Raw genomic sequence first — 14555 nt, forward strand, 5'->3', positions numbered from 1 at the left:
TAGGCCAGCATTTGTTGCCCATCCCTACTTGCCCTTGAGAAGTTGGTGAAGAGCTGCCTTGAACTTCTGCAGTCCATATGTTGTAGGTAGATTGCAATGCTTTTTGAGGGAATTCTAGGATATTGTGAAGGAACGATGATCTATTTCCAAGTCAGAGTGGCTTGGAGAGGAGCTTGCAGATGATGGATTTCTCATGTATCTGTTGCCCCCCTGCTTCTAGATAGCAGGGATTATAGGTTTGGAAGGTGCTTTCCAAGGATCTTTGGTGAATTTCTGCAGTGCATCTTGTAGATGGTACCGCAACTATTTTCTAATCAACATAATCAGAGATGTTATTGCACACCTTTGGAACAGCTAAGACTTGTACCTGGGCCTCCTGGTAGAGATACTACCGATAAACCAGAAGAGCCCTTTGTGGATGGTATGTACTGTTACTACTGAGCATCGGCAATTTTGTTCCAACAACACTCTGGAACTGGGCATTAGATGCGATAAAGCAGCCTTTTTGGCCATCATCTTACCCACCATCTTAAACATTTGCTTCCTGCATCACTGGTGTACTGTGTACCATTTACAGGGTATACTTCAACTTGAGAGGTTTTTTTCAGCGCCTTTCAAATTTATGACTTCTGCTACCAAAAAGGACAAAGGCAGCAGATGTGGCCTTGCCACCACCTGCAAGTTCTTCTCTAAGCTGCATATCATCTAACTTGGAACCGCATTGCTATTCCTATTGTATCACTGCACCAAAAACATGGCGATCTCTTCCTAACATCACTACAGATGTACCTATATCATGTGAGCTACACCAGTTCAATCTGGAGGCTATCTTTCATGTATTTGAAGCAAAGTCATGGCTTGAGGAATTTCATAAGTTTGTGCAAGTTCCATTTCAAAACCAATTCAATTTTAGATAATATAAAAGGATGCTTTAAGAATTTACAGATAGCATCATGCACAGGTTATTCGCACTTTTAAAATCAGTTAAGGGTCTGTTTTTATTTTGAGCAGATACTTCTCTTTGGCAAAAGTATATTTTGTGCAACTACATTTTTGCCTTACCTCTGGAATCCATTGATTGTGAAATATGTAATCTTCCCTAAAGCACTAGAAATCAAGTGTGCAGCAACTGTTGGAAAATTAAGACTGTCCAATATGATATGTTCACTGCTATATTTTGAGAGCTGTAGATTTGGTGTTTTTTTTAAACTAGGAGTCTTTCATCTGTCAGCAGGTATCTAGGAAGGAGTGAAGTATTGTATGGCTCAAATTCCAAGTGTTTAACTAAGATAATGTCATCTTTTGACCATATTCTGAGAACTCTTTACTTCAAAAGAGCATTTTGTGTGAAATTTAAAGGTGTCTCCTAAAGGATTGACTAATTAAAGGAATAACATCTCAACCAATGAGTCAACTTTTCAATCAGTCAGCACCCTTTCTCTTGTCCAAATTATTGTGGTCATTTAAATTTTGCTATTCAGCTCCAGAAAAATGACTCTCCAATATTTATTTTGTTTGTATAAGAATATTAGAATTCTAGTTTTGAATTGTCTTCTCACTATCAATTCAAAGTAACCTAAATCATTGTGGGTTGGTGGATGAAAAGCTCCCTAGACAGACCCTGCGACAGTGAAAGAATATCATGTAGGTTCAGAAGTTTCTGGAAAGCTTTTGTTGTGTGATTTTTATTTTCTCTATAATACCATCAGAAGCTGCATGTATTTTTATATGGATGTTTGACAACAAGACCTAAAAATGTGGTGTAATAACAAATGTGACTAATGCAACTGGTGTAAATTGATTAACAGTTTATATTTTCAGATGCAACTTTCTCTATTTCAGGAATGTTTCCAGACATCAGAGACTACGTCCAGGGATGCAATCAATGTAAAAATGGGAAAGATAATCTTCTGGTGAGTGTTGGGGAAATAAGCTAATAGTGAAGGAATAGAAAGGCGAAAATCAATGTGATCATGTAAATTCTATAAGTTTGTTTTGTTTAACTAATTATACATTTTCTCCTGAATAGATTCTTGGGCTCTTTAGACTATCATGTCTGTTCGTGTTCAAACTCCATTTGCAGCCAGGGGCTTTTAATTGCATTTCCTGCTGTTTTCCTTTTCTTTCAAATCTGTATCCAATTCTGTTTCAAATCATAAGTTTTTTTAAAGGCAGTGTGATATAGATTCTACTCAAACAAGAGGGTGAAAGGTTATCATAAATATGTGGGAATGTGTGATTTTGGGGTTGCAATATGATATTTTCAAAAATTACAGTGAATGGTGAAGCAATCTATTTCTAATGACCAGCAATAACTTCGATTCATGTAATAGCAGAGGAACAGGAGTAGGCATTCAACCCTGCAAGTCTGTTGTGTCATTCTAGATTATAGCTGATTTATATAGTGCCTCTTAATAAAAGAAAATATCTTGAAATGCTTCACAGGAGTATTGTCAAACAAAATTTGACACTAATTCACATAGGGAGATGCTAGGATAAGTGGCCAGGGCTTGGTCTTCAAGGTGAACATTAAGGAACAAGGGAGAGCCGTGGAGAGATGGTTTGGGGATGAAATTCCACAACTCAGTGTTGAGTCAATTGAAAACATGACCACTTGTGATGGATGGTTTAATATCAAGGATGCTAGCAAGGCCAGAACTGGAGGAATTTCAAAAGATTGCAGGGCTGTAGAAGTTGGACGAGGAATGCTTTGAAAGGGAAAAAGCTCATGGGCTTAGGTAATCGAAAAAAGCCATAAATGCTCTTCCAATAAAATTTGAGGTACTTGAAGCCGGAATTTGATTAGCACAGAGATCTTGAAGGGTAGCGGGGTGTGAAAGTTATGGCTCAAAGCCATAGGTATGAAATCAAGGAGGCGAATTTTAAAATTACTGATGTTTCTTAACTGGACATTAAGTTAGCAAGCTCAGGCATAATGAATGAAAGGGACTTTGTCATATGTCACCAAAATTGTATTATACTTTTTCAGTCTACTAGAGAACTTTCAAAAGTTAATTTACATAGTATTAAGGACTCCCATTGTTGAAAACAGAATTGCATTTTTATTGTTAATGTTGAAGCTAAAGTAAAATTAATTCAGAGGATTTGAAGCCTCAGGTTAGTAAGATTCTAGGAACATATTAATTTATCAGCTAAAATATCAGTTCTTATCAGCATTGCTGTTAGGAATATATTAATCAAATGGGTCACATTAAAAGGCCGACTATTAACTGTCCTACAGGTTTGTTGTTACTTTTTTTAGATTAGATTACTTAGTGTGGAAACAGGCCCTTCGGCCCAACAAGTCCACACTGACCTGCTGAAGCGCAACCCACCCAGATCCATTCCCCTACATCTACCCCTTCACCTAACACTACGGTGTAATTTAGCATGGCCAATTCACCTAACCTGCACATTTTTGGACTGTGGGAGGAAACCGACCCACGCAGACACGGAGAGGATGTGCAAACTCCACACAGGCAGTCACCTGAGGCGGGAATTGAACCCAGGTCTCTGGCACCATGAGGCAGCAGTGCTAACCATTGTGTCACCCCTTGTTGAGTGTTTCTTTTTCCTGTGTTGCTGTAGTTATATTGATGATGCAAGCAGTGATTTTTTTTTTGTTTGTTTTAATATATGCAGTGTTTATATTGATTATAGCTTAGTACAAATGAAAAGGGGATAAGTTGGCTTGATGGCTGATTTGCAATGCCAACTGCATGCACTGTTTCCATATCCACTGTAAAATTACTATGAAGATCCTCCCTTCTTGACCTCTCTCCTTGCCTGAGGTATGGTGATCCTCAGGTTAAAACACCACTAGTTGTGCCTCTCTAATGAGAGAGCAACCAGTGGGATTATGGTGACCTTACCATTACAAATTAAAATTCAAAACAGTGTCAATTGCACCTATCGTAAATCATGGATGCTTGCTGCCTGTGTAATTAGATTACTTAGTGTGGAAACAGGCCCTTCGGCCCAACAAGTCCACACTGACCTGTCGAAACGCAACCCACCCATACCCCTACATATACCCCTTACCTAACACTACGGGCAATTTAGCATGGCCAATTCACCTGTCCCGCACATCTTTGGACTGTGGGAGGAAACCGGAGCACCCGGAGGAAACCCACGCAGACACGGGGAGAACGTGCAAACTCCACACAGTCAGTCGCCTGAGGCGGGAATTGAACCCAGGTCCCTGGCGCTGTGAGGCAGCAGTGCTAACCACTGTGCCATCATGTTGCCCAAATCTTTGTCTACTGGTTCCATTTGTGTCTTGAAGTACTGCTACACTTCATGATAAAGTGGCATGAGGTTTGTTTGTGGTTGTGATGTTTTAATTGTGTTTTGAGCCTATCTGGGAAGGGTACTAAAGGAATGTGATTTCCCAGACGGAAGGAGTGAAATAAATGTTGTTGAAAGTTACATTTGTGTACTTTCTTTGGCAGATTTCAGAAGAAAAGAATATAACTCGTGAATTGCCTACACACTGCACCAAAGTGCTTGAGAGACTGAACAGTCAACGTTCTAAAGGCCTTTTTTGTGATGTAACTTTGATAGTGGAGAAAACATCATATCCAGCTCACCGTGCTGTGTTAGCAGCTGTTAGTGAATACTTCCAGGATCTGTTTTCAGAGAAAGGATCTACTTCTAATAAAATTGTGGATTTGAAAGGTGAAGAATTTTGAAAAGATTATTTAAGCTTGTTTTATTTCTAATGTCAGCTTAACCTAGTGAAGTAATGAGTTTGGAGGACATAGATTCAAGTCCATGCTACAGAGTTGAGCATGTTATATAGGCTGACATTTCAGTCCTTTCAACACTAAACTACACTGTCAAAGGTGAATTCCTTAAAAGAAGACTTTAAACTGTATCTCTGACAAAAGTTGGACATAAAAGATTGCTTTGCATTATTTGACAAAGAGCAGGGCATTCCTCCTGTATTCTTCTTACATTTGGCCTTCAATGAGCCCTTTCAAAAATAAATCAATTAACCAGTCATTTATTTCATTGCCTTTTGAGATAATTCAGTATATGCAATTTGGCTGTTATAATTACTGAAGAAAAAGATGACCACATTTCAAAAAATCAGTTTATGAATCATTTTGGAACTTGCTGAGCACATGAAGGATGCCAAGTAGATACAAGTTTGTTCTTTCTGGTATTGTTGCAAATGTTATAATGAATCTTTAGCAGACTGTGGCAACAGGACACAATTGCTGTTGTATAGCTCTAGATCATAAGGTACCCAAGCCCAAGTCGACCTTTCGGCCATCAAGCCTGCTCTGCCATTCGATGAGACCATGGCTGATCTGATAATCCTCAAATCCACTATCCTGGCTTTCCCCATAGTCCTTGATTTACTTACTGATTTAAAAAATGCCTATCTCGGCTTTGAGTATACTTAATGACCCAGCCTGTATAGTTCACTATGATAAAGAATGTATAGCTTCTCTACCCTCAGAAGAAAGTCCTCCTTGACTTCTGTCTTAAATGGCGATCCCTTTTTCTGCGATTAAGTTCTAGACTTTCCACAATGGGAGGTAACCCCTCAGCATCCATTCTTTTCAGGTCCTGAAGAATCTTATTCACTAGTTACCCTCATTCTTCTTAACTCCAATAACTACAGACCCTATCTACTCAATGTCTACTCATTTTAAAAAAAAAGTTAATTTGCTTCTCTGTTACCTATTGAACTTGTATGCTAGCTTTTTGTGGTGTGTGTAAGAGGATCCCCAATCTTATTGTACTGTAGTTTTCCACATTTCTCCATTTAAATAGTATTCAGCCCCTCTATTCTTCCTGCCAAGTGTATAATCTCACATTTCCCCGCATTATATTCCATCTGCTACTGCTTTGCCCATTCACTTCTCTGTATCCTGTCTTCTTCACAAGTTGCCTTCCAACCTATATTTGTTTCACCTGCAAATTTGATAGTAGTATACTTGCTTTCTATCTATTGTAAACAATTGTGACCCAGCACTGATCCCTGTGGTATCCCATGAGTTGCAGATTGCTATTCTGCCATTCCTCCCAACCTAATCCCAACTCTTTTGTTAGCCATCCCTCTATTGATGCTCGCAGAATACATGACACTATGGACTCCTGTCTCAGTCTTATATCTTATCAAATGCCTTTTGGAAATGTCTTATATCTTTAGCTTCCCCTTTATCCGTCCGGCATCTTCCTACCTCAGAATTCTAATAAATTCATCATGCATAATTTCTCCTTAATTACGAAATGCCTACTGTGCTTGATTATGCAGTTTAAAATGCTGTGCTGTTTCATCCTTTATAATACACTCATTTTTCAGAGTGTTGATTGTTAAAATAACTGGCAAGATAAGCAGAGAATTGCAGATACTAAAGATTTGAAACAACACAACAGAAATTGCTGGAGAAACTAAGTACATCTGCTAGCATCTGTGGAGAGAAAACAGACTTAACATTCAAGTCAGACCTGCTGAACTTCTCCAGTAATTTCTGTTCTTGTGTGTTGAGTGAACTGATCTATTTTGTTTTTTTTAACCCTCCCTTTTTGAATAAGAGTATTTATATTGGCAGCTTTCCAACTCTGAACGTTTCCTAAAATTTAAGGATTCTTGGCAGACTACTATAGGTCATGTATCATAATCTGTACATCAAAAAACTACAAAGGCTGAAAAACCAAAGGTCTTTTGAAAGTGGATTTAAACAGACCAGTAGACATGCTGAGGATGGGCCTTTGGAAATGAACTTTGCTTTAAAAGCAAAGATTTTTTCCAAAGGTTCGGAATGGATCTGAACAGATTCAAATGGACTTGAAAGGATAACATTTCGAATACTAATATATCTGCGAGCCAAACATATCCTTTGTCTGAAAGTCAGTTGGCCCCCAGATTTTCGACCAGAGGATTTCCAATCTGTGCCAGTGCATATCCTTTAGCTGCTTCCTAAATGTTTTAGGCTCTCCCCGGTTATGTTGAGGGGACTTATTGAACTGGCAGTAGGATAGTCTGCTTTTAGTATTTATGTTGTAATGGTCAACTAAGTTTGACACGGCTTTTAGATTTTGAGGATTTTACTCTTTATGGTTGTAAAAGCCTTAATACTTTCGCTGAAACAAAAAAAATGCTTTAGAAGCATGGCAACTCTGGTAGGATCTGTGAAGAACAAAACAGTTGATATTTCAAATTTAGTATGATACTTCAGAGTTCCTTTGTTCTGAAGAACACTCATTTAAGATTCAAAATGTTAACTGTTTGTTAGATGCTGTCAGACCAGCTAAATTTCTCCATGACTATTTTTATTTCATTGTTCCAGTATCCTCCAGTATTTTGCTTTTTTGAGTATTTAATCCGTCTGCTGTTTGCTAGAAATGTTCAACCTTTGGCTTATTGACCCTGACATCAGCCAGTTTGACCATTGAAGGGCATTCAACTCAATTCTCACATACTAATAATTTGATTAATAATCTTAATTGGAAATTCATGAACTTTCCTTATGTTGTTAAAATGTGAAATGCAGTACAGAAAATAATGGTTGAGGCAAATAAGTGATCCACTTTGAGAAGTTAAACATTTATGGGAGAAGAGAATAGAAAATATAGTGATACAAGTAATTTAGAAGGAAGCTTGTGTGAAATATAAACACTGGCATATCCTGTTGGCTGAATGGTCTGCCTTTGTATTGTAAACCATGATGCATACATAATTCCATTACTTTTTACTTAACTGATACTTTTTGTTTTCATGGTTTTGAGCACTATTGACTCATAAGTGAACCTGAAGGAAAACATTAACAAGATCTGTTGATATTATCAATTGAGTAAAATGCAAATTATTGAATGTGCCAGTTTGAACGTTGTGTGGCCCAGGGCACCATGGTGTGTACCTTTATGACTTTTCTGTATAAGCCAAGTTATTTTTTCATTGCATTTAGAATGCTATTTATTTAAGGCCAGCAATTGGATTTGTATTATTTGCACCGTTGCTACATCAAGATGATTATAGTGGGTGACTCTAATTCAGAAGCTTTAGATTAAACAAAACTGCAGAAAACCTTAGTTTTAAAAATTCATTTAATGTCCAACATGAAGAATTTATTTTCATGACTGAAGTGTCACTGTGCAAATTTCATAGAGTTAACGTTCTCAATTTATAATACGTGAAATTACTTCCATTATATTTTCTAAGATGAATTGTTTGCCTTAAACTTTAATAGTTATTGAATCACTGTTAGCTCAATTAGCTGGATGGCTTGTTTGTGATGCAGAATAATGCTAACAGTACTGTATAGGTTCAATTCCTGCACCAGCTGAGTTACCAAAGAGCGCACTCCTTTGCAACTCCTTCCCTTGCCTGAGGTGTAATGAGCCTCCCATTAAACACCATAATCATCTCTCTCTGTAATGAAAGAGCAACTCTATGGTCCAGTTGGACCACTGCAACTTTACTTTTATCACCCTGTGATAAAATAGTTTAGGTGCTCATTATTTAAACTCTTGATTTTAAAAGTAACTGTGAAAGTCTAGATATTGCCTCAGATGTAAACCAAACTTGAGGAAATAGAAAATGTATTTTGCAATATAATCATCAAATGGCATAAGTTTGATTCCACTGAACACTGAATGTGAACTGGAAGAAAGCATAAATGACGTCACAGAAATGCTTGAAATGTCCCTCAGTTACAAAGTTTGGGAGAATCAGTCCAACTTTTCATTGAAGAGTTACATTTCCAGTGTTCAGGAATCCTTTGAAGTACATAGTGATAGTGATCCTAAAACTGTTTTCAGCTAACCTGTGTATGTTTAAATACTTGTCCCATTATTGGATGAAGTCATTTTTGTTATTTGTTATCTGGAAAAAAGGAATTATTTTTAGGTTCTGTAAACCTCTTCTTAATTAACATTCAAAACAAAATGGAAAAAGCATTGCTTGTCAAACCATTATTTGTCGAGCAAAGTACCAAAGGTTTCGCAGTTGTAATGACATAAAACGCAATTTTTTTTTGCCTTCTAGGTTTCAGCAGCAAGAGTTTCCTTCCACTGTTGGAATTTTCATACACATCTTCTTTGTCGCTGAAACCGGATTATTTTGCTGAGACATCTGCTTTAGCAAGACACCTGCGGATTTGGGAAGTGGTTGAGATGTGTTCAGCATTGCATAAATTCCATGGAGCAGGGAACAGTAAAGCACATAAGGAAGAAGGCAAAGAAGAGAAAAAGGAATTTTCTTCATTTGAAGCTTTTATTGATCAATCTTTTACTGGAGCTAGACAGCATGTTTCAGACATCTGTTCAAAGTTAGGTCAGTTAGAAGATGGCACAACTCAGCACAAAGTGGATAGAAATGTATTTAGTGCAAGAGCACATTCAGCAATGATTCAAGGAGAAACAAAAGTCTCAGATTTTACTGTTAAGTTTCAAGAAATGCAATCAGGACTTTTCAAAGACAAAGTGACACCAGTACATTGCGAATCTTCTCTTAATAACATTGAAGTGGAGGGATTGGAAAGTTCAAGTCGACGATTTAAATTATTTGACTTTTATGATAAAACTCCATCAAAGTTCTTCCCAAACGTTAAATCCCTCTCCCCACAAAGACATCCATCTGTAAATACAGCATTGAGTAGCATCCCTAATTCACCGGATTTTAAATTAGCTGGCATGTCAAGAAATGCTAGTCATCAAAGAAAATGTAGCTTTGAGAAAACTCCCATAAAATCCAAACCACGTACAAGAATGTCAAAACATTTGGATCGTAACATTGTGAGCACTCAGGACAACTCTGGTTGTAAAGGAATGAACGCACTTCTCCGATCACCTGTTAGACAAATGACCACTGAAGACGAACTTTATTCTCCTAACACAACAGAGAAATACAAACTGCTTAGTGTTTTAGGACTAAGGAGAAAAACTTCTGTTATAGATGAAGAGCAGGCTGGTTGGAAACAAAAAAGGAGACTTAGACAGCCTAAAGTAAAAAATTATTCATTGCTGACTGGGACAAAGAGAAGAAAAATAGACATTGCAAAAACTCAGTTGCAAGATGACCATATTAGAGCAAAAGCACTTGCCAATTGCTTTGTTGTCATTGAAAAGATTCTACCACCAGTACAGAAACAAAAGGTCGACAATCAAAAATTAAACAAAGCAATGCTTGCACTAAACAAATCAAAATCTTTAAGTTATAAAAATAATGTCTCTCAGGGTCCCACCAAAAAGGAAATGGTTTGCATTCCAACTAAAACACAAATAAATAATCCTAAAGCTAAAACTAAAGGCCGAAGCAGTTGTCTTGACAAGAAAATCCAACGAGTGAATAAATATAGTAAGGGCAGTAGCCAGAGGAATAGACCTTTAACAAAAAAATCACAACGCTGCAAAGTAGATTCCAGTATTTCGCCAAATGTGTTGAGGAATAGGAAGAAGTTCTGCAGGGATGACAGAAAACAAAACACAGTGTTAGCAAAATCTCAGGCAAGTGATAGCAAGGAGACAGAAGGCAGTTCATTAACTAGAAAAAGTAGATGTGCCAATTATATGTCTGTAAAAACTTCTACTATGCGAGGCAACACAACATCTAAGGTCTCACCTTGCCTGATGGATGACATACATAGTGGCAGACGGAAGACAAGGCAGTCATATAATTCATCGATGAATTATAGCAATTGTAATTTAAACTTGGACAATAAAATACAAAGTTGCCCACAAAGTGTTGCACTGAGAAGATGTGCATCTATAAGAATGCTGCCAACTCGTTTTAGATCATTGGATCAGACTCCAAACCTAATGGAGTCACTTTCTGATGACACCTGTTCGACCATGTCATCCAAAACTAATGAGAGGCAAGTTCTAGATGAGAATTCTTCACATCAACTGTCTGCAAAAGCAGGGGTAGGTAACGTTCAAAGGTTTAAAGGGAAATATGAAGGGAATAAATTAGTTCCTAATATTCACCAAAACACTTGTGCAGTAGGAAGTGAGCAGAAGAGGATGACTCGACTAGCTGGGAAGCCAATTGGAAATGATCAGCCTATATCACAATTGAGGTCTAAACAGGAGACAAAGAAACCAGAACAGTTAAAACCTGTTTATAAGGACCCAGGAAAGCAGACTGGAACTGCTTCATGTGAGAAAATGCAATCTAGAAGGAAAGTAAAAAACACAAGGTGCCAATCTTTAGGTGCTGAAAACCAAAATTCAGGTACTTCTTTGCACAATATTCAAACTGATGGAAGTATTCCAATACTAGGTAAAAGGAAACACATACCAACACAAAAACTGATTGAATCTGGATTTTCTTTTGGATTTTTTATGTCTGAACGGAAGAAAAAAACTGACATGCCCAAGCTACCCAACCGAACCAATAGTAAACCATTTGAGTTGTCTCCTAGTTGTACACTGAAGAGCAACCATGTAACTAAAGCAAAGGTGGATGTGCAAGAAAATTCTAAGCACACCATTTCTGTCAAACAAACACTGGTTAACATAAAGCAGAACTGTTGCAAAACTGAACGTGGCATTGGACGAAACCCATCATGCTCAGAAATTTCAAAAAGGACAAAAAGTGTACCAGCAAAAAATGAAAAAGTGAAGCTAGTTGGCTTGTATGGGAAGAAGCTAATAAATCTGAACATTAAAAATGCACTGTTGGATAAAAGGGCAAAGCATCCTAACACGATAATGAAAGATGAACAACTATCTACCTCGCAGAAGGCAATAAAGTTGCAAAGAGTAGCCAGAGCTAGTTCGAAGCTCATAGGTTCCAAGGACCCACCAAAGGTATGCTCCTTACATTTTAGGGAAGTACTGGCAGTATGTTTGATCTGAGGACTAAGTGACAAGATAAGCCATGGAAATGAAAATTGACTCTCATCATTTTTTACTGAAATTGACATGGATAGTAGTTGATTTATAAGTAGAGGTAGAGTGTTCAAAGATCAAGGAAGTATTGCAAATTCTTTTTAATATGTTTAGGCCTTGCTGAAATGTGTTTAATTCTGGCTGTCATGCCTTAGGGAAGGCTCTTAAAGCCTCACAAACGATACAGACAAGATTTACGAGAATGATATCAGAATTGAAGGGCATAATTAAATGAAGAGCCTAGAGGAGCTGGCCATGCTGTCTTTGGAGCAGAGATAATTCAGGAAAAACTTAATAAAGATGTTTAATATTGTGAAAAGTTTCCACTAGCTGAAGGGGTAACTGGGGGATATATGTTTGAGATAATTGACAAGAGTAAGAAGAAAATTGAGAATTTTCATAACACAGCAATCTATGACCTGATGTACATTGCTTTACTACACTGTCAAGCAATTTCAAAGACTCTAAGACTATAATAATAATCAAAACTGATCAATATTTAATGGGGATAAATTTGCTAGAGTTTGGGTGCAAGCATGTGGGTACAATTGGATAGCCTTTTTAAAGCTGCAGACGAATAATGAATGGGCAACTTGGCCATTCAAGCCTGCTCCATCATTCAATAAGGTCATGGCTGATCTGATTTAAATTTCAACTGTACATTCCTGTATACTTCTGATAACCTTCCATCGCCTTGACAATCCAGCATCTATCTACCTCTGCTGTAAGGTATTTAAAGTTTCTGCATTCATTGCCTTTTGAGGAAGGGAATTCCCAAGACATTGGATTTTCTAAGAACTTTATCTCTATTGTAAATGGGTGACTGTTTGTTTATTTTTAAACCATGATTCTCCCAAGAGGAAACATCCTTTTTGCATCCACCCAATTGAGACCCCTCAGGATCTTGTGTTTCAATTAAACCACCTCTAATGCTTCTAAACTCTAAAAGATAGACATATCCAACCAGGCCTTTCCTTATAAAGAAATACTGCTTATTCCAGATGTTAGTGTCTTAAACCTTGTCTGAACTGCTTCTATTATAGTAAAATTCTTCTGTAAGAATGGTGACGATCACTTTATACAGTACTCCAGAGCATTCTCATCAATACCCTGTATACTTGAAGCACAATCACCCATTCTTATGTTTAATTTCCCTCATAATAAAACGTAACTGTCTATTTGTTTTCCTGGTTATACTTGTTGAACCTGCATCCTAGCCTTCTGCAGTTCAGCGTTTGGAATTACCTAGATCATGAGTAAAAACACCAGATCAAATCTGACAGCTGAATGACCGCCTGTGCTTTAAGGTTCCCATGATTTTGATGTTTTGTAATAAGATAGTGAAGGCAAATACCATTCTCTTAGCAACTTGTGTCAGAATTGATAAATATCTGGTTGAAAGTTGATAAAATCAAATATACGAAAACATGGTTCAGTGGTGCTGCTATTTTGATATCAATAAAAAGCAGCCTTTTATGCATTTAAAGTTGTCTGGATGGGTTACCACTTCACACTTTCAAAATAGACAGTGTGAAAGGTATTGTTCCTATGTAGTTTCAATATGAATTTATAAAATGCTATGTTTAAACTTATTGCAAACTTGCTAATCTTATGATTCAAATGACATACCTTAATTAGGCTTTATGAAGGCTGACAAGTGGCAAGTAACATTTGCAGCATACAAATGCCAGGTATTGGCTATCTCCAGTAAGAGATCATCTAACTACAACCCCTTGATATTCAATGGTGTTGGCATCACTGCATTCCTACGATTAACATTCTGGTAATTACTATTGACCAGAGATTGAACTGGACTCACTACATACACACAGTGGCTATAAGGGCAAGTCAGAGTCTAGGAATATAGTGGTGAATACTTACCACCTGACTCCCCAAAGCCTGATCACTGTTTACAAGGCATAAGTCAAGAGTGTGATGGAATACTCCCAATTTTCCTGGATGGGTGTAGTTCCAAGAACACTCAGGTTTGACACCATCCAGGACAAAACAGCCTGCTTGTTTGGTACCACAAGCATAACATACATTTCCTCCATCACTGACACACTGTAGCAACAATCTATACTATCTACATGATGCACTGCAGGAATTCACCAAAGATCCTTAGCCAGCCACTTCTAAACCCAGAACCACTTCTTTCTAGAAGAACAAAGATGGAAGGTACGTGTGAACACCCATAGGCAAGTTCCCCTTCAAGCCACTCACCATCCTGACTTGGAAATTATTTTGGTGTTCCTTCACTGTTGCTAGGTCAAACTCACAGTAATTGGCTGGGATTGAGAGTCAAACTACAGCAGTTGAAGAAGACCTTCTCAAGGGCAGCCTGAGATGGGCAGTAAAGGCTGTCCTGGCCAGTAACAGCCACTTGCCACCAGTGACTTAATAAAAAAAACCAACTTGTTTGTCTTGCACCTTTACCATAAAACATTTCAAGGTGGCTTACAAGAGCATTATGAAGCAAAATTTGATACCAGGCATTATAATATATTAGTGTAGATGAGGTAATTTTCATAGAATGCTTTCAAGGAGAGTAGAGGTTGGAAAGTTTTGGGAGGGAATTTTAGAACTTAAGCTAGCTAAAAGTATACTTTACAGGGGATAGCGCAATTAGAGATCCAGATTCAACCTGCCACACCAATATGATCTATGGACTGGAAAGAGATTACAAAGAAAGGAACAATGACACCAAG

General features: G+C 37.6%; 1 protein-coding gene across 4 annotated transcripts in view; it reads left to right on the forward strand.

Annotated features, from left to right (window-relative positions):
- The window catches only part of si:dkey-229b18.3 (uncharacterized), a 50698-nt gene that overhangs the window by 6767 nt on the left and 29376 nt on the right, over positions 1–14555 (forward strand). For all 4 annotated transcript variants that reach the window (XM_060833774.1, XM_060833773.1, XM_060833775.1 and 1 more), the window contains exons 2-4: positions 1843–1913; positions 4452–4677; positions 9002–11766. In XM_060833774.1, the coding sequence (XP_060689757.1) occupies positions 1843–1913; positions 4452–4677; positions 9002–11766 (3062 nt within the window). The remainder of the gene's footprint in view (positions 1–1842; positions 1914–4451; positions 4678–9001; positions 11767–14555) is intronic.

This window comes from Hemiscyllium ocellatum, chromosome 12 (assembly GCF_020745735.1).
Source record: "Hemiscyllium ocellatum isolate sHemOce1 chromosome 12, sHemOce1.pat.X.cur, whole genome shotgun sequence".
Lineage (NCBI taxonomy): Eukaryota > Metazoa > Chordata > Chondrichthyes > Orectolobiformes > Hemiscylliidae > Hemiscyllium > Hemiscyllium ocellatum.